This window comes from Dreissena polymorpha, chromosome 8 (assembly GCF_020536995.1).
Source record: "Dreissena polymorpha isolate Duluth1 chromosome 8, UMN_Dpol_1.0, whole genome shotgun sequence".
NCBI classification, from domain to species: domain Eukaryota; kingdom Metazoa; phylum Mollusca; class Bivalvia; order Myida; family Dreissenidae; genus Dreissena; species Dreissena polymorpha.
In genome coordinates, this window is record NC_068362.1 from 46,215,112 (window position 1) to 46,236,571 (window position 21,460).

Here is a 21,460-nt window from a genome sequence, read left to right on the forward strand (position 1 = left end):
ATAATTATAAAAAAAGTCACATATTCCAAAAAAATGTTTCATTATATTAAAAAAAGCAAAATAACAAACCGGACTAAGAAAACTCTTTCTATACAAACACTCGGTTACCATGCAGGTACTTTGACAATTGGTGAATCTTTAACTCAGTTAAGTGTTTTAGAGGCATCATTGCATTGCACAGATTTGATAATAATAATGTTACATATTATTATTTACCATTGAAATATAATCCGAGAAATCGTTCACTCAAGTGAACTATTTATAGCAATGTTACGTTTGACCTATTTTTGAGACGTTTATGGATTTTACCACTCTGGATCAGCAGACGATTTATTTCATAAATACGGAGGAATCCGAGATAGCCGATGTATCACGATTGGGATTTTACGTTTCTTGCTTAGTCACATGTGCTCTTACGTCACATTTGTGTTGGTTCCTTTACCAAAACAAGGAAGACAAACATGGCGGACCTAAATATTTGTGACAAAAGGCTTTGTTTATATGCGTATATAAATAAATCAAAACTAAGTTGAATTGTTATTGTGCAAACAAGTGATAACCAGTTAGTTGTAAGTGTTGTCATTAAGTTATTATTAAACATGGGTGGTAAACAGAGCACCAACACTCCTAGTCGTGTTCGAACTTATTCTGGGTCACATAACGGGGCTGGTCCCCATTTGTCAGTGCCAGGCTCCCATGGCGGAAATAGGGCTCGAGCCCGGAGCCTCGGAAGTTATGCAACATCTGCGGCAGGGCTTCATATCCCTGTGGTCAGTAACGGATCTGGGACAGGGGCTGTAGGGGGCACCCCAGATTCAGACTCTAGCCCAGAAGATCTCGGGCCTCTCTCAGTGGCACATGCTCGTGGATTACGGAATATAACTCAGTCACTTCCTGTTCAGTTGTTCGCATTGCATGGTAAGCTGAATACATTGTAGGTTATTTTTGATGCTCTGTTATTGTTGATGTGTAAACTTTGTGTGTTATAGAGTGCGTGAATTAAACATAGTCAGGCCTTTTTTCCTTGTGAAGCGGCCCTGGCCCCTCACTTTGTGAAAAAATGAGTCGCGAACTTGTCAAAATTGTGAAAAATTGAGTCGCGAACTTCTTAAAATTGTGAAAAAACGAGTCGCAAACTTCTTAAAATTGTGAAATTCAAAGTTCAATGCATTAGTATAGTTAAAGCATGTTAAACACTTGAATATTATCAAAATTTCATTTCCTTCAATAATGCAATAAAGGCATATTTTCCTTCTATGAATACTGTATTTGATACAATAAGAACACATATACATATATCTGATTTGCAAAACATTCATGTACCAAATGCAACTAAATACCTGGTCCCAACACTTCTTTACCACAGGAAAACATGTATAAACATAGAGCATTTCAAGGGCACATAACTCAGACATGTTCTGGACTTTACAGCTTTAGAACTCTGTTCTTTTTACTCTTGAAAATGTCGATAATTCTCTCAATATCTGAAGAGGAAAATTCCTTCTTCATGATAATTTTCATGTTCTGTGAGCCTGACCCTCGCCAGTGCATGATGATCTCCCTGGGAGGTTGTCATTTAATCTGAAACATTAGGTATACATTGAACAACAGTACTTTTGTAAGAAATGTAAACGAGTAATTTTATTTTTCACACTTTTTCACAAAGCATAAATAGACTACATACAAAGTTTGAATCATGAATATGCGTCATGAATATGCATTTAAGTTAAAAAAATATATATGAAGGGACCACATTAATCAGCGCTTCCGTTAGTGGATGTCCGGGCGTAAATTACGCCCGAAAATGGCAGACGTACGTCCATTATGCAAATGGTGGAAGTCTCTTGGACGTCCGATAATCCACATGTTCGCTGTTTGCGAATACACAACACGCACAAATGTCAACAACAAATTGGGTTATTTGGACCGTTAACTCCGCCCAAAGACCTATAGGTCTTTGCTCCGCATAAGAGCTACAGTTTTCAATGAATTTCTCAGCGAGTAGTCAATATTGATTTTTCCAGCTGTCAATCACATGCTTCTTGGTAAGCGTACAGGTTTTTTTTTGGCCCGATTTTATAGCCGAAATTCGGCTATGTTCCCATTCCCAAAAAGTATACTTTTTTCCCAAAATGTGGCAAAAAATTCCCAATTTCCCAAAAAAAATAAAAAAAAATTGTTTTGTTTTTTGTTTTTTTTTTAGAAAGAAGTCTTATGTGTATTTTATCTCAATTTTAATTCAATTACATCTAACAAAGTATTATATGATTTTGTTCTTTTAATTTAAATGATTATAAAGGGTTATATCAAATTTAGTATTTCCCTAATCAGTGGACTTTTCGTGTGGAAAAAAAGGCTTATGAATTTATTTTCCCAATTTCATGAAAATGCCGATAAAATTCCCAATTCCAAAGCCATGGGCTATCTTCCCAAAAAGTGGAAAAAAAACCTGGCGTATCAGCCAATCAGCGCTTAGGCAGCAGAATACATGCTGACCCCACGTGAAGCTGTATACAATAATATTAGCGACCTCTGCGCTACGAAGTTTTTATTTAGCAATCAAATTTAATTAAGTCAACGCTTTCCTCGAGGAAGGATGGCGTGACGTTGTACATGAAGTCAAATTTTTGCATGATTTTCATGTGTGCACGAAATACATGGGAAATGTTTATTTGTTGCTAGAATGTTCTTAACTCTCCGTGAATAATAAAATCTGGAAATGATTTCGGATTACTCGTTTGATTTATAAGCATTTGAATATACTTAAATTGAATAACGTTAATTGTATACCGATTGTTTTAACACATAATGCAACAAGTAGTTAAATAACTTGTTTTGAAATTGCCAAACTAAGCATATTGGTCTACATGTATGAATGACCTGACAAGTTATATTGCGATTCGGAATTAAGTGTACTCGGTATAATTAAAAGGAAGACGCTTTTTTACACTCCAAAATTCGCTTTAACTTACGCAAACTTTTCTGAAAGGAGGTACATGAAATATTTTTAGTTAAGTCGTTGATTTGTTGTAATCACTAAATATGATTATTCACGTCACGTGATTAACGCATGTTCAATGGGAATTCCCCCATCCCACAATTCAATTTGTATATGCCAAAATGGCGGACGTTGCAGACGTCAATATTAGTCGTATTTTGGTTTTGAAAATATAAATCGTAATAATACTGGATTATCGGGTAATGGATAGAGTTGGAACATGTACGTATATTAAAATTCTGAAATAAAAGTGGGACTTCAAAATTTATGTCTGGGACGTTCAAAATTTTAGGCTTGGAAGTCAGGACTTCCAACTTTTAAAAGCTAACGGAAGCGCTGCATTAATACTTTAACCAAGATTTACAATCGTAAACAGATACGAATAACAGGTCACGGTCATCGATACTAGAGGACGTTTTGACTAGCTTCCATCAATACATAAGCCGCGGCAAATGCTTTCACTTTTATCAAATGACTTCTTATAATGTTATCAGTGTGCATGTTTCAAAACTTACCCTTCTATAGAAAGCTTTTGTTTCTTCACTGTTATCCCAAATTTCAATAAATCGGGATTATTTTGCCGTTTTTTAATTTTCTTCGTGTAGTAACAAGCGTTCCGCGTCGCCATTTTTTTTTAAAGTGACGTTGCTAGGCAGAGCTTTTACTAATTACGCCGGTTTCACCGGTTACACAACACTTTAAAATTGATTAAAACAAGCAAACATCAGTAACGCAAGTCGACAATTTTTCGCGAATTCGGAATAAAAAACGAGGTTATGAAACTTATATTTCTGTTCCGAAATGGCCGTTTGTGACAGTTTTGAGCACGAAAAGTCTGTTTTTCACGATTTAAAACGGCCGTTTTTGTAAATATTCACGGACATGTCAGGTTTGTGAATTGGCCGTGTCAAAATTGTGAAATGTCCATCCACGGCCAATCGCAAAGAAGGAAAAAAAGCCCTGATAGTGAAACTCATATATGTAGGTTAGGGCAGTATAACTGTTGGTTAAGTGACATTCAAGTGTAATGGCTTGGATAGGACATAGGTTAGTGCAGATAGGATTAAACAGATGGTAAGAGCAATACCAGAGGTCTAGTCTTGCAAAATTGCAAAATAACATTACCAACTCATTCAGTTTTAATTCAGAAGTCCATTTTTACATCAAATATCGTCGATTCGAAGTAAGAAAGGCATAAATTCTTCAGTTAAACTTCTGCTTAAATCGCAAAACAATCACTGACCTGCAGCCATGTCATTAAACTGATTTAAATATGAACCAATCAGAAGAAGGCATTACGGTGTCGGTGTAACATGTACGCGTAATTTTATTAAACATGAGCTTTTAACACCGACTTTTACCTAACTAGATCTAGTATGCTAATCTTTGTCGATTAAATAAGCATATGTTCAAAACAGATATGGTGCAGTTTCTATTCACTGTTCTTAGTTTCAGCAAGTGTTTATGCATGTCTTTTTCGCACCTCTGTTTGTGTTGTTTAATTTACTTACATTCTACGTTATTTAGGACGGTATACTGTACGATCTGTATCAATATTATTTATGTACAGTATAAAAATAAAAGATGTAATTTATTTCAGAACTTTTACATTGTCAATTTAGAAAAAAACAATGCTAAATTAATCCAGAAAAGTATAACATCGGTTTACTATGTAACGCGCTGCACCACAACAGACGAACGCAAACTGTATTTTATGCTGTTTATTCTTCCACTTTAAACCAGATGCTTTACATCGAGGTCGTGTTATCGATTTATATCTACACAGCGAGCGAATCGAGAGATATTGAAAAATTGAATAGTGGTTGGATTTAAATTGCTCAGGCGTGCAAAATTCAAAGTGTCATGACATAATTTTTACAGAACATTATCGAGAAATGAATAATCTACACAGGTATGTAAATATTATTGCAATCCGTTGATATTAAGTGTCTTATATCGGGGCTTGAATGTTGCGCACAAAATCCTTGCTCAACAATATAGACAAAGAACGAAAAATTCCCACCATTAATTTGGTCTTTCCCCCTTTGTACGCTCCAAATATTACCCATATAAAAAGAAGCTTAATATTTAAGAGCGTCAAAAATTTGGACTAGGGGTTATATTATACTTGCGGTTACTCCCCTTTGACTAAAATATTGTACATGATTGTTCAGTTTTTGTGTGTTAATCATTATTTCATTTCTATGTCCGTATGTACAAGATATCCTGTCACAGCCATACTTTCACTATATATTAAGGGGTGTGATTTTTTGCAGGTCTGCCAATGCTGCTGATCCAATATATTCGGGGATCATTTATCAGATTTGTGTCAATTTTTATAAAAAGACGGGGAGATGGGGTGGTGTCACAGATTTAGCATCATATTTTATAAGTGGCCCAAAAAATCTGACTTTAAAACCTCTCATCAGATAACAATGACAGCCATATCCACTTGCAGTATAAGAATATTTATTGTAACCAGCGATGTCATTTGCTGTCTTTCCCAATCTTCCAATACAAGTCAGTCTTTGAAAACGTTTTGGTAATTTGTTTGATGATTCTCTTGCAAATGGCATCATTTTTAAGTTTATGAAAAACAAAGTACTTACAACAAATTTCAGTGATTGACCAGGGCTTTTTTTGGTCCGCTTTTATCAGGGCTCGAAATTAACACTCGCAAAATGCGAATGAAAAATACCGATTGCGATTAAAGTTTCAAGCCACTAGTATTTTTTTGCGAGTAAAGAAATCATGAAAAAAGAGTAATATTCCTAAATGCGCTCGACGTCTTGACACTAAAATGCAGGTCAATTTATAGAAGGTCTGAATACCCATAAGCAGAAGCACGCACCTTGTATGTAGACTGGTATACTTATAGGACAGATACGCGGATGGTATTAGTACAAAAAACATGAAACAGTCAACTAATTCACAAGTGTTCATTGGACTTGAACAGACATGGCGTTTAAGCGAAAAAAAACTAATTTCTTTTTGCCCACAGACGGAAATAACAATAGGAAAGATAAAGAAAAGTTAACCGTTGAGTAAGAAAAAAGCAACGGAAATTAAATTATGTTTCAAGAAAAATTTGCGAGAATGTTTTTCATTTTGCGAGTTGATATTAAAGCTGCTTGCAATGTATTGCTTATAGAAAAAAAGTTAAATTTGAGCCCTGTTTTTTAGCCGAAATTCGGCTAAATTCCCAATCGCAAAAAGTATACTTTTTCCCCAAATTTGCTAAAAAATTCCCAATAGGGAAAAAATAAAAAATATATACTGTATATAGTAAAAATTGAGACTTTTACCTGTGTATACAACAATTTGTTGCATGTATAAACTGTCTCCCTTCCTCAATGGTCAAGGTCAGACTCACACATAGGTGTTATAGTCAAATTCGGCAATGAAACAGCTTGAAAAATCCTGTCCCAGCCAATTAACTTTGCAATATATTGGTGGATTTGGAAATTTATTTGCACAATTTCAAATGCAATCCATCATAATGCAATAAGTTGGGTGTACCACTTGTCTCCTTACTTCAAAGGTCAAGGTCACACTATATGTTAAAGGTCAAATTTGGCCGTTAAAAGCTTGTTAAAACTGAAACTTTGTCATTCATCATGCTTTTTTTAGGTATCTTTATACCATACAAAGGCGGCATTTCGTGTACAACTGTCTCCCTACTTCAATTGTTACAGTCACATATAGAGATCAAACGTTGGTCTCAAACAGCTTTTTTTGAGATTTAAGTGTGAGCAAGTGGAATGTAGGATATCTGTGCTATATGGATACCTTTCTTGTTCATGTTTGTGTCTTATTTGTTTTACTGAGTAAGTTGGTACTTTCTGTAAGATCATACAATGTATCTAAAGCCATGCGCCAAGATGGCCCTTGTTGAGATTGTATTCCCATGGTTACACTATGTACTTAAAGATTGGGGTTTTTGGAAGTAAAATAATCTTCTCAGATCATGGAAACAGAATCAAATTAATCTGGCAGAGTACACCAAATTAAACATATATTGTCTTTAAGATAATTGAAATTATGAGTCACTTATCTTTGATGTTAGAATAACTTTTCATAAATTTAATTCTCTGGTAAACACCTCAAACACATACTGAAAACAAATACATGTACTGTTTGTTTATGTTGTTTTTTCATATCACTTTATTTATTGAATTTTATTTATTGAATAATGTATCAGTTTTTAGCTCGACTATTATATATGAAATATATATAGTGGAGCTATCCTACTCACCCTGGGGTCGGCGTTAGCGTTCCCGTTAGCGTTAGCATGCAAATGTTAAAATTTGCGTACTACCCCAAATATTTCCTATGTCCTTTGACATATTGCTTTTATATTTTGCATAATTACTTCTTTACCAACATGACCCACAATCTATAAACAAGAGCAGACAACTTATTGCGCACATACTATTTGTTATATAACATTATCAAATCGATGATACACAATATGTATGAGTCAAAATTATTTTTTTTTAGTTCTCTGAAATAATCTTTGGTAAATTTAGCATCACCATGATTTTAGGTGGATAATATGCTTAAGTCAAAAGTGAGAAAGAAGCAAAATGCTTGCTTGCATCATAAAGCTAGATTTGTCTTCATAATCAATTGAAATCCCAGTTTGTATTTTAGTAACACATTCATCTTCAAATACATTAACAAATTTACAATCTGAATGAATACAGTTGTTGGTAGAAGTCTTGAAACTGCTGTATTGATTAACCTTTTCCAACTTACATGTAGAAGCAAAGTGAAAATGGCTTTGTGCAAACAGCTTTGAAAACCAGAACAGCCTGCAAGTAGCTTGCAGTCTGTTCAGGTTTTATGCTGTTTGCTGCTCATTAGTATCTAAGGGTTGGAAATGAAGCCTTTAAAATTTGAATTTAGTAATCAAGGTCTTTAATTAAATTTTACTTTCCATGGGACTACAAATGAATCAAATTACGTATCTAAGTGGTAAAGCGTTAAATGTTTTGTGACCAATGATGGACTTGACCCTACATTTATATAACCTCTTACGTGTACATGTACATACAATATGTCATGTGGATTCATCTAAAGTTATTTATGTCTTATTTATAGCACTGTTCAATAATATGGTGCTGCTGGTAACGGAAATCTTACATAATTTATATGTTTAAATAGTGGGGCACTTAACAGTTTATTTTTCTAGCAGTGGTATTGAAACAAATGATTTTAGGTGGAATGCAGTTTAAACCAGTTAACAGACAGCTACTTGAATGCAGATTTAATTGAAAACAAGTTATGTTCCCTGGCAAATTGTGGATATAATGTTTATATAAATGTGTATTATACAATGTTAATGTTAAATGTCAGGGGGTTAATAATAAATAAATGAGTAGATGAAATTAGTTTGGATTATAGTTACTTTCTATAATCTTTGTTATGCCACCCCCTTCCCCAAATCAAACAACATATTGATAATTATAAAAAATAGATGGGTGTCATTTAAAAAACAACACTAGTTTGAATCAGTGGCAGCAGAGAAAATGGAAGCTTTAGGCATTGTTATGTTTTGTGAACTGTCAGTCATTTTGCTGTTCCCATGAAGTGTGTAGGCAGCCATTATTGGACAAGATAACAAACATTCACCTCTAGTCATATTTGCAATTGACATGTCACATTCAAGATATTGTTTATCAATATGCACCAACCTAGTTAGGGACTGAATATTAAAAAAAAATACAAGCTGAAGACAATTTTTTTTAAACTTATTAAATGGTCACCCTGCTTTTTCACTGTACAAGTAGGAATTTTCAATGGAACATACGTTTGTGTTATACACTTTTTATGAATAACATGGTTATCAGAATAGTGTTTATTGAAATAGAAAACATAACAAAATGGTATCAACTATAATCATTCAGGAATTCCTTTAAATTTGTACTGGGTCTCTAAGTATAAGGATACACAAGATATTGCAATATTCATTTTAACGTGTCTAAATTTTCTTACTTGTACTTGATTTATATAGAAATGCATGATTTATTCATACAGTGTAATTTAAACAAAGCCTTAAATGTACTTTTAAAGTAAAGTGTGTTTTAAAATACCGGTACATATTTATCAACTGATAGATTTAAATTGTTATGTGTTTGATACATAAAGTTAATAAAACTGTTTAAAACAGGTTTGGAGTTGATTCATGCTTGTGAATATTTTTAGATGTTGGTTTTTGTATGTTAGTTGTTGGTTTCAATGTGTTTACCTGTAGGCCTAAAATGAGTAACATCCAGTTTAAAATGCAAGTGTAAATGCAACTGGCATAGAGATGAACTCTGAAGGACACTTGGCAAGATAGACACCCCATTAATTGTGGCACTTCATTAATTGTTTGCATAAAAGGAAGTGACTTGTTTTTATGTGAACAGTTTTTTCTCGCACTATTTTCCATATTAAGCTGTCCTGTTAAAATTGTCGTAACTGTAAGATGTCAATAACTATACATTGGGCCTCGCTGTTGGAAAATGGGGCTTCATTCATGTGCTTAAGTGTCTTTCCAGATGTCTGGCTTATCAGGGATGTGGCTTTCCGCCAAGACTGGATTTTCGTTTAGAAGAGACTTCCTTAAAAAGGAAACATTTCATGCAACACTGGGACAACACTTAACCCTTTCAGCGCTGGAACCGAATTTTGAAGGCCTTTGTAAACAGTTTGGATCCAGATGAGACGCCACAGAACGTGGCGTCTCATCAGGATCCAAACTGTTTGCTATTCTGATAGTATTCTTTGAAAAAAAAACGGAGAAAATGCTAATTTTAGAAATTTAGCAGACAACATTTTAGCAGACGACAAATTTCCCAGCATGCAAAGGGTTAACTCACATGCATTAAGCCCTATTTTTCAAGTGTAAAGTAAACATGGTTATGTGCAAACAGCATTAAACCAGACCAGCCTGCGAATAACTCACAGTCTGTTCAGATTTTATGCTGTTTGCTGCTCATCAGTTAAATGAAGCCTTTGAAACTTGAATTTAGTAAGAAAGGTATTTAATTAAATGTAAATTTCTAAGGGACTACAAATGTGTCAAATAGGTATTTAGCCCTTTCAGTGCGGGAACCGAATTTTAAAGGCCTTTGCAAACAGTTTGGACCCAGATGAGACGCCACAGAACGTGGCGTCTCATCAGGATCCAAACTGTTTGCTATTCTGATAGTATTCTTTGAAAAAAATCAAAGAAAATGCTAATTTTAGAAATTTAGCAGATGACATTTTAGCAGACGACAAATTTCCCAGCATGCAAAGGGTTAAGTGGTAAAGGGTTAAGCCCCTTTTTTCTATTGCAAGGCTCAATTTAATTCCTCTCACCAAGCATTGTCTATCCATGCTCAGCTGTCAATATCAATTTTATGTCAATAAATCTCTACGGCATGCCCAATAAACAGCATGTCCTTTATGTGTGGCCTTATTCTCACATATAGTAATTTGTCTCCATATTTTATTCATATACTGCTTTGTTTACTTGTAGAAGAATCTTCTAGGAAATTCATTTACTATTGGCATGTCTATGCACATTACGATATGTACATGTTTGTTTGTTTGCCTCTTTGTTGTATCAACCTCCATTTCACAGACAAAATGAATCCCTAAAATAACCCAAATAGATACATGCACTATATGATGTAGGATTCATGGTTTGTGAAGTTTTCAACAGATTTGTATATGTTTTAATTAAGTCAGATATTGCAGTTCTTGTTAAGTTGCCAATTTTGGGTTTCTCAACAAAAGTTTATTGATAATGACACAAATTGATAATACTACCAGAGAGTTAATTTGTTCCAAAATATTGATGTATTATTAATCTATAAGTGAATGGGATCATGTATGACTTGACAAAAAATCTTCACCATATCCTACGTATCCTAACAAAAAAACGATTCAAAATTCATTTAGAAGCTGGGTCCTGCTAGCTCAGTTGGTATGTGCTGGACTTCAAATCAAAGGATTGCAGGTTTGATCCCCGGCCTAGCGAACTAACTAGCAACAATAGTATGTGCACTAAGTACTGGTAACCCAGCTATTCCAGGAAAAGTGTGACTTCGTGATACGACTGAAATACAGGTAAAAAGACAAGGCTTTTTGTCCTGTTTTTGTGAAGCAGCCTTGGCCCCCACCATTTTGTGAAAAAATGAGTCGCAAACTGTTTGAAATTGTTAAAAATGAGTCGTCAATTTTCTAAAATTGTGAAAATTTGAGTAGCAAACTTCTTGAAGTTGTGAAAATTTGAGTCGCAAACTTCCCAAAATAGTGATAATTTTAGTCACAAACTTCCCAAAATTGTGAAAAACGGCCATTCTCACAGAAAGAAAAAAAGCCTTGAAAGGGGAAATAATCCAACTGCACAAACAAACATTTCACTGCTAGTTTGTACATGTTTTCAGTGTTCTTTTCTGATACTTAACTGTTTCCTATTGAGTATTGATATTGCAGATGTTGTAATAGATGTTCATACAAGTTGATGCAACTAGATCATAAATGAATCAAGCTGAGTCTTACATCTTGTTTCGACCAAATTATGTGAACATTTTCTCACCAATCATACCATTGTAAGTGTTTGCAAATGTGAACAATGGGACATTTCAGCAGTCTATTCATAAGCATAAGCATGTTATTTCCTCATCTTCAAGTCTTTAACCCTTTGCATGCTGGGAAATTTGTCGTCTGCTAAAATGTTGTCTGCTAAATTTCTAAAATTAGCATTTTCTTCGATTTTTTTTCAAAGAATACTATCAGAATAGCAAACAGTTTGGATTCTGATGAGACGCCACGTTTTGTGGCGTCTCATCTGGATCCAAACTGTTTGCAAAGGCCTTCAAATTCCGGCTCCAGCGCTCAAAGGGTTAATTACTAACTCACTTGAAACCGAAAATGTTTTGAACACATATACATTGCAAAATTGATCTTTTGGTTAGTCCCTGAATTATATTCTATACATGCTTGACAGACCCATTGGTATAAGCTTTTTCCTGCTGTAATGCATGTGTATTAAATGTCATCCCGGATTGGCCTGTGCAAATCAGGGACAACACTTTCTGTCTAAACTAGATTTTCATGTACATGTACTAGTAAGCAGAAAGTGTCTCCCTGATTAGCCTGTGTGGACTGCACAGGCTAATGTGGGATGAAAGAATATGCACATACATTAAGCCCAGCTCTATGTAGTGCTGATGACACATTCAGGCTTGCAAGAGAGAAATGGTCATCCATATTGTTTTTTTTTGCTGAAACATACTGTTTTCACGTGTTGAAGTTGTGTTTTGGTTATCTTTTGTAGGCATCAAATGCCCAGTTTGCTCCAAGTTTGTGCAGCCAGACGATATTGAATGCCATCTTGTAGTGTGCTTAACAAAACCTAGGATAACTTATAATGGTAAGTATCATAAATTCCTGTTGTAGTCCACAGTACTGTTTGTTCAATATCTTGATTTCCGTTCAAAAGGTCAACCCTTTGCATTGTTCAAAGGTACACACTAGTTGCTGCAAGGAAAAGGACTCATCAATATCCAAGATTGACTTAACAAATTAAATAAAGCGTTTAAAATGGTATGCTTCTGGTACCATACATAAACAAATCAATGGCCGTGCTCTTTTTAATTATTGACTAACTTTTGATTTAAAGATTTGCTTACACTAAACAGGATAATTAGTTGAACCGGTTACACACAAGTAATTGACTAAAAATACATACCAAGATTTGTCTTATGTAATGTTACATACCCGGCCGATATTAAATGAGTTTTTTTATTTATTTTCAATGTGTAAATACGCACATACACATATTTTCTGGAGCTCAGATGAAACTTGGTCAACATGTTAAACTTAACAATATCCAAGATCTAGGTTGAGTTTGAATCTGGGACATGGCCTTCAAAGCTCAAGGTCAACATGTCAAATCTTATAGGAACCTTATAACACTTCACATGCCTTATCTATGACTCAATCTTTATTAAACTTCGCCAGAATGTAAATCTGACAATATTTGGGCCAGGTACATTAATTGTATAATTCAATTAATATACATATACAAATGGTTAACTTTATAGTGAAAGACTGATCAATGCAAATTTGTGCACTCATAATTTTACCAAAATGAATCAACAAAAATATCAACAGCAAAACTAAACTGAATTCACATGAATATATATGGATGTCTTCTTCAAAATCAATATCAATAATGGACAATATATTTTTAAAATTTATTTTCTACATTTAGAATAAGCTATGGATTTCATAGGAATGTTCATTAGGGCCAGGTTAAATCTATCCTATAATAACAGGGAGTTTGTTTTTGGCTCCAACTTTTTATTTATAATTACATACAAACTAGTCAAATTAACAAGAATTCTATTGTGAGGCAAATTGGTTTAACCCTTTCCAACTCAGAAAGTGAAAATGGCTATGTGCAAACAGCATATAACGAGAAACAGCCTGCGAGTAACTTGCTGTCTGTTCAGGTGTTTGCCGCTCATCAGTATCTATAAAGGGTTGAAAAGAAGCCTTTAAAATTTGAATCTAGTATGAAAGGCGTGCAATTAAAAATAACTTTCTAAGGGACTGCAAATGCGTCCAAATAAGTTTCTAAGTGGTAAAGGGTTCAATAAAAAATTTAGCCAGGAAAACCCTGTCCACATTTCGAAGAATAAGGATATATAGCACAAATGACCGTCATATGTTATTGTAATCTTGAAAAGGTGATAAAAGTATTGATTGTACTGTTCATACTCTCTGTCAACTTTTATGATTGTGAACCATGTCTTACATGTTCACACAAATATGATAGGAAAGAATCCTGAAAGTATATTCCAATATTGGTTCCTCTTATATATAAGAAAGAAAAAAGCCCTGGTGATATCGTAAAGGCAATGTTTGCCTCATTTTTGTCTAAGCACTTGCCAGTTTGGGCAAGTTTGTTCCAAAAGCAACTAGCCCGAAATCTGATCAACTTGCCAAGGCCTTTTTCATGTACAATATCAATATTTTTTGAAGACTCATAAAGGTATTGTCCCTGATATAAGCATTCAAACTCAAATTTCTATTTTCAAGATATTAATTTTAAATCAATTATTAATTTAATCCCTTTACAGAAAAATTTGTGAGACTACATGTATTAAGAACTGTACAAGCATATGCATATTTACCACTTACATGTACATGTAGTAAAGCAGGTAGTAATGAATTTTATTAAATGGAAAAATAAAATATACTGACAGAATTTGTAAACATTCTAAAATCATCCAACTCTCTCACCAAGAATTTCAAAATGAGAAGACGCAAGCATGTTTATTGTTAAAATATATTTGATTAGACCATTTACTGTGTAACTTAAAATAGCTCCATGGTGATGAAACAGTTTTCATTAAACAATTCCACAAATACATGTATACAGTTACCATGGTAACAGATTTATTTCTAGAGCAAATTTAAATGTTGTTTACAATTATGCTTATTGTGTAGTAAAGTTGTTTGATGAGGTTTGTTGTTATTAACAAACCATATTTTTTATGATAACAAGCAAACTATGTTAAAAAAACAAAACAACATTTTTCTATGTTACATAATGTTCTACACTTAAAGACTACTTTTACATGGCAAAACAATGTTTCACTTGCATAATAAAGAACTATATTTAATCATTGAAACAAATATAATTTGACCGTGCTGGGTGAAAAGGGGGTTTAATGAATGTGCATAAAGAGTTGTCCAAAATTAGCCTGTGCAGGTCACACAGGCTAATAAGGGACGGCACTTTCTGCTTTTATTGTATTTTTCATTGAAAGGAACACTATTCTTGACAAAAATCCAGTTTAGGCAGAAAGTGTCGCCCCTGATTAGCCTGTGCAGACTTCACAGGCTAATCTGACACAACACTTAACGCACATGCATTAAGCCCTGTTTTTACAGAATGAGGCTCAATTTATCGAGCATCCCATATATGAGGTCTGATTATCAATGTACATGTATGCAACTCAATGATGGATGTTTTTACCCAAGCATAAGGTTCAAGGACAGTACCTGTCCATGTAGAATAATAAGACTTTGTAAAGAAGAAATTTGGTAAATGTACTAGATAATGTTCTAAAAAAATCATATTACATGTACACAATTTAACAAAGGCTTTCACATTTTGTGTGAATACCTATGTATATAGGTCCCTACTCCCAAGAGATTGGCCCCTTTTCCTTGGAGAATTTCTTTAAAATTATTCAAATTTCCCCAAAATTCAAGCTTACTTTGGGAAATGTTCTTTTTAAGCTCACCTGATTGCTCAGGTGAGCTTTTGTGACCGACGTCCGTCCGTTAACATTTGTTTGTAAACACTCTAGAGGCCATATTTATTGTCCAATCTTCATGAAACTTGGTCAGAAGCTTCGTCCCAATGAAATCTCGGTCCAGTTGAAATATGGGGCGTGCCGGGTCAAAAACTAGGTCACTAGGTAAAAAAACAAAAAAACTTGTAAAAACTTTAGAAGTCACATTTCACGCCCAATCTTCATGTAACTTTGTCAAAATGTTTTCTTAATGATATGTTGGTTGAGTTCAAAAGTTGTTCCGGTCCGTTGAAAAACATGGCCGCCAGTGGGCGGGGCAGTTTTCCTTATTTGGCTATAGAGAAACCTTGTCAACACTCTGGAAGTCACAATTTTTGCCCAATTATCATGAAAAATTGGTCAAAAAATTTGTTTTATTATGCCCCCCTTCGAAGAAGAGGGGGTATTCGAAGAAGAGGGTGTATATTGCTTTGCACATGTCGGTCGGTCGGTCGGTCCGTCCACCAGGTGGTTTCCGGATGATAACTCAAGAACGCTTGGGCCTACAATCATGAAACTTAATAGGTACATTGATCCTGACTCGCAGATGACCCCTATAGATTTTGATGTCACTAGGTCAAAGGTCAAGGTCACGGTGACCCGAAAAAGTAAAATGGTTTCCGGACGATAACTCAAGAACGCTTATGCCTAGGATCATGAAACTTGATAGGTAGATTGATCATGACTCGCAGATGACCCCTATTGATTTTTAGGTCACTTGGTCGATTGTCAAGATCACAGTGACCCAAAATAGTAAAATGGTTTCCGGATGATAACTCAAGAAAGCTTAGGCCTAGGGTCATGAAACTTAATAGGTAGATTAAACATGACTCGCAAATGACCCCTATTGATTTTCAGGTCACTAGGTCAAAGGTGAAGGTCACAGTGACCCGAAATAGTAAAATGGTTTCCGGATGATAACTCAAGAACGCTTATGCCTAGGATCATGAAACTTTGTAGGTAGATTGATAATGGCTGGCAGATGACCCCTAATGATTTTCAGGTCACTAGGTCAAAGGTCAAGGTCACGGTGACCCGAAATAGTAAAATGGTTTCCGGATGATAACTCAAGACGCTTATGCCTAGGATCATGAAACTTCATAGGTACATTGATCATGACTCGCAGTTGACCCCTATTGATTTTCAGGTCACTAGGTCAAAGGTCAAGGTCATGTTGACCCGAAATAGTAAAATGGTTTCCGGATGATAACTCAAGAACGCTTATGCCTAGGATCATGAAATTTGATAGGTAGATTGATCATGACTCGCAGATGACCCCTATTGATTTTCAGGTCATTATATCAAAGGTCAAGGTCACAGTGACCTGAAATAGTAAAATGGTTTCCGGATGATAACTCAAGAACGCTAATGGCTACGATCATGAAACTTCATAGGTACATTGATCATGACTCGCAGATGACCCCTACAGATTTTGTGGTTACTAGGTCAAAGGTCAAGGTCATGGTGACCAGAAATAGTAAAATGGTTTCCGGATGATAACTCAAGAACGCTTATGCCTAGGATCATGAAACTTCATAGGTACATTGATCATGACTCGCAGATGACCCCTATTGATTTTCAGGTCGCTAGGTCAAAGGTCAAGGTCACGGTGACACGAAATAGTAAAATGGTTTCCAGATGATAACTCAAGAACGCTTATGGCTAGGATCATGAAACTTCATAGGTACATTAATCATGACTGGCAGATGACCCCTATTGATTTTCAGGTCACTAGGTCAAAGGTCAAGGTCACAGTGACAAAAAACATTCACACAATGGCTGTCACTACAACCGAGAGCCCATATGGGGGGCATGCATGTTTTACAAACAGCCCTTGTTGATTTCTCAGACGAGTTTGAAAATGGTCCAGATCGGTGAAAAAACATGGCCGCCAGTGGGCGGGGCATTTTTCGCTATATGTATATAGTGAAAACATGTGAACACTCTAGAAGTCACATTTTTTGCCCAATTTTCATGAAATTTTGTCAGAACATTTGTTTCCTTGATACAAGAGTTGAGTTGGAAAATGGTTCTGGTCAGTTGAATAACATGGCTGCTGGGGGGGGGGGGGGGCAGTTTTCTTATATTTATATAGTAAAATAATGCTTGTGAACACTAGAAGTCACATTTTTTGCCCAATCATCATAAAACTTGGTGAAAAGATTGGTTTTATATATATCTCAGATGAGTTTGCAAATGGTCCCGATGGGTCAATAAACATGGCTGCCAGGGGTGTGTGGCAGTTTTCCTTATGTGACTATATAGAGAAACATTGTGATCGAACACTATAGAAGTCACATATTTTGCCTAATCATCATGAAACTTAGTCAATACATTGGTTTTATTGATTTCTTGGACAAGTTGGAAAATGGCTCATATCGGTGAAACACTTTTTAGCTCACCTGATTGCTCAGGTGAGGTTTTAGGATTGGTCTTTGTCCGCTGTCCGTCCGTCCACATTTGGTTTGTAAACACTCTAGCATTCACATTTCTCAAGCATTCTTTATCAAAGTTGCTGAAAGATCTCAGTCAAGTTTGATGATGAGCAAAATCACATAATTAATGCCATAATTGTTGCCCTTAGATTGTCCAAATTTTCATTTTATTATACAAAATCCTTGTAAGCAAAGTTTGATGTTTGGTAAGGGGGGTCAACTCAAAATATAAGTCACCATTTCAAATCTTACAAAAACAAAAACACTCCCTACGCCAGAGTTTTGGTTCAATAATGATGAAACTTGACCAGGATGTTTGTCTGGTCAATATCTAGGTCAAGATTGACATTAGGTAAAGATTGAATGAACCGACTCCTCTCAGGTGAGCGAACTAGGGCCATCTTGGCCCTCTTGTTTCTGTTTTGTCGCTAATTTTTTTCAGCAAAATGGAAGGCCGACCCTTTCCAAAAACCAAGAAAAAAGCCCATATTCTACAATACCCTTTCCTATACAGTCAGGACGATCAAAATACCCATTGTTGAGATAAGGGTGCAAAGAATGCTGAACATAAACCTGATGTCATGTCCTGACTGGAAGATTGCATTTCTCTTTCAGAGGATGTTTTGACAGAGAGCAAGGGGGAATGTGTAATATGCTTCGATGAGTTAGATCAGGGAGACACCATAGCCCGGTTACCTTGTCTATGTATTTATCATAAAGGGTATGTATTCACAGTTTTAATTTAGCTTTTGACAGTCCTTCATTTGCCATACCATAGTGTTTTTAATTTTTAGAAGTAAATATGTACCACATTTTCATGTATGTATTTGTTAATATATCTCCACTATCCCTATTTGTTTAAAATTGTCCGCATTGCACAAAAATATGACTGCTTTTCCTTACTCAATCTTATATTTTTTCACCTGGCACAATGTTCCAAACAATGTATATCAGCGATCAACATGAGTCTAGGCATCTTTACATCCATTACAATTGGTTGAGTAGTATACATGCATGTTTTCTAGCTTCTTTTAGAAAAATAGGTTAGCTTTTTTACTGACCGGGTTGGCATTGGAATCTGAGCTAGGTTAAGTTTCTATGCCCCTGGTAGGGTTGCATTTGAACTGTCTGTCTGTGAGTCCGTCCGTCCGTCCGAAAAATTTTAACATTGCCCATAACTTGTGCAATATTGAAGATAGCAACTTGATATTTGGCAGGCATGTGTATCTCATGGAGCTGCACATTATGAGTAGTGAAAGGTCAAGGTCATCCTTCAAGGTCAAAGGTAAAAAAAATCCAAGGGAAGTAACAACCTTTAAAGGGAGATAATTTCTATTTATCATTTGGCAGGCACAGATAATTTTTTCAAGGGAAGTTATATTTTTTAAAGGGATGTAATCAACAACAAAAATTAATCAAAGCGGCGCAGTAGGGGGCATTATGTTTCTGACAAAAATATCTCTTGTTTGGGTAAGCTTATGTCTTGAGGAATGACCTGAGGTATTTCATTCATTCAAACCTGCTTAATGTATTCCACGTATTAAAATGACAGATGGGCCAAGTCTGGTAAATCTAGTACGAAATTTGTCAAAATAAGAAGCCATTTTATACTTAGAAATGTACATACACCATATCTGTGCCATTTGACTCGCATGCCAATGCAATTAAAAAAATCCGAGATACATGTACATGGTTACCATTTAAATGAAATGTTTGGGAATCGAGCCCGCAATCCTCTAATTGGTTGTCCAGCTTTCTACCAACTGGGCCAGCTGGCCTGGTCTTAGCAGTGGAAATAAATGTCCTAGATGCAAATGTTTGCTGTTTATACTTTTATATTGCACAATATCTGCCCGAAAGTATCATTAAAGCAGTAGCTGTGAAACAAAACACCTACTCACCCTCTGGATCCTCCAGGCTGCGTAGGCAGTTTTGGTCTGTTTATTGAGTGTTATATTGGCTGTGAAGAGACCAATAACTTAGGGCAGGTTCCAGACGGACCCCTGTCTGATTGTGGCATTGATTGCCTAGGAGAGATGTGAAGAGTCAGCTGGGATAAGAAGTGGGAGCTTACAGAGCAGTTGATTAGTAGATTGACATAAACAATTACAGAAATAAACATGATTTAAGGAATAATTACATTTGAAGCTTTGTTTAATATGAATGATGGCCATGTTTCTGAATGTCTCATTGCTTATAAATATGAAATGAAATTATTTATTTTGTAAAAAAAATGTTTGTATATAATTTATTAATGTAGTTTGTGTCTAAATGTGTCTTTATGCAAGATGTTTTATTCATGAGACTGTTGCATTATTTCATTTAAATGTATCATCATTCTGGTTTTTAATTTGAAAAATGCATTTTTTAATGCAGTAGACATTCGTATGTATGTATTTGTTCTGGAAAATTGAATACAGGGTAGTCAAAGATCTGCTCATCCATTGAAGAACTTTACAACTATGTTAACAACATTTTTATTATTTACTTGCAAAGTTTACTGTTGGTTCAAACCAGTCCTGTTTGATGAATTTGAAATGGAATGTTATATAAACATTGTTGATTATTTTCACAACAAAAGTGGGTCAGTGCGTAAAATAAATAAAGTGCAGGTACAAAATAGCAATCTAGTTGTTACCTGTACGGATTATGTGAATGTGCTTTTAAAGGAACAGTGTCCTTGGTTTGGTTTAGAAAAATCAAAAATAATTTTTTTAAATAAATTTGATAATAAATTGTGAAATCTGTATAACAGATATGGCAAGTGGCAAGTGTGTCTTAAAACTACTGAAGGACAATGAAACTAAACTGATTGGTGAAAAGATAACTTTATAACAACAATTATTAAGATAGAAATGGAAGGCCCAATGACAGCATATTATTTGCAAACTTGTGACTTCCTTTAACCCTTTCCCACTCAGAAGCAATGTGCAAATAGCATAAAACTAGAATAGCCTGCGAGTATCTCGCAGTCTGTTCAGGTTTTATGCTGTTTGCTGCTCATCAGTATCTAAGGGTTGGAAATGAAGCCTTTAAAACTTGAATCTAGTAAGAAAGGTCTTTCATTAAATTTAACTTTCGAAGTGACAACAAATGCGTCAAAATATGTATCTAAGTGGTAAAGGGTTAAGATAGAAATGGAAGGCCCAATGACAAAATGTTATTTACAAACTTGTGATTTCCTTTAATTCTTGATACACAGTGTGCAGTGTTAACTGCATTCATCATCTTATCATAGCCTCCAGTTAACATCACTTCACATTTAAATATGTTTTGAAGTGACATCCTGTAATGATGAGCTTCTTTTATGTTACAAAGATTTGTTGTTTTGCAATACTTAATCATTTGGTAAAGATATTAACTTGATATAAATAACATTTTGTTTTACCCAGGATTTAGGCTGTTAAACCCATGAAAATAAAAGTTAGAAAGAAGGTATATGGGAGTCACTCAGGTTGGGCTACAAAGACCTCGTGAAGAGGCTAGAAGGACCTGAAAATAAACTCGGTTATACACACACATATGGGAGTCACTCTGTTAGTTGGTCAGGTTGTGGGATTGTTGAATTAGTTCTTCAGTTTTTTAAGGGATTAACTTGAAACATAAATTATAGTAATTATCTTCTTCCTGAGTTAATTGCCCTTGACATTGGTCATTGCAGAAGCATACACAATGCT

At 35.0% G+C, this 21,460-nt stretch overlaps 1 protein-coding gene across 1 annotated transcript in view; it reads left to right on the forward strand.

Annotated features, from left to right (window-relative positions):
* Nucleotides 1–412: 412 nt before the first annotated feature.
* The window catches only part of LOC127842482 (E3 ubiquitin-protein ligase ZNRF2-like), a 31,245-nt gene continuing 10,197 nt past the window's right edge, over nucleotides 413–21,460 (forward strand). Inside the window, exons 1-3 of the mRNA XM_052372012.1 lie at nucleotides 413–918; nucleotides 12,315–12,410; nucleotides 18,399–18,504. Of these exons, the coding sequence (XP_052227972.1) occupies nucleotides 600–918; nucleotides 12,315–12,410; nucleotides 18,399–18,504 (521 nt within the window). The 5' untranslated portion in view covers nucleotides 413–599. The remainder of the gene's footprint in view (nucleotides 919–12,314; nucleotides 12,411–18,398; nucleotides 18,505–21,460) is intronic.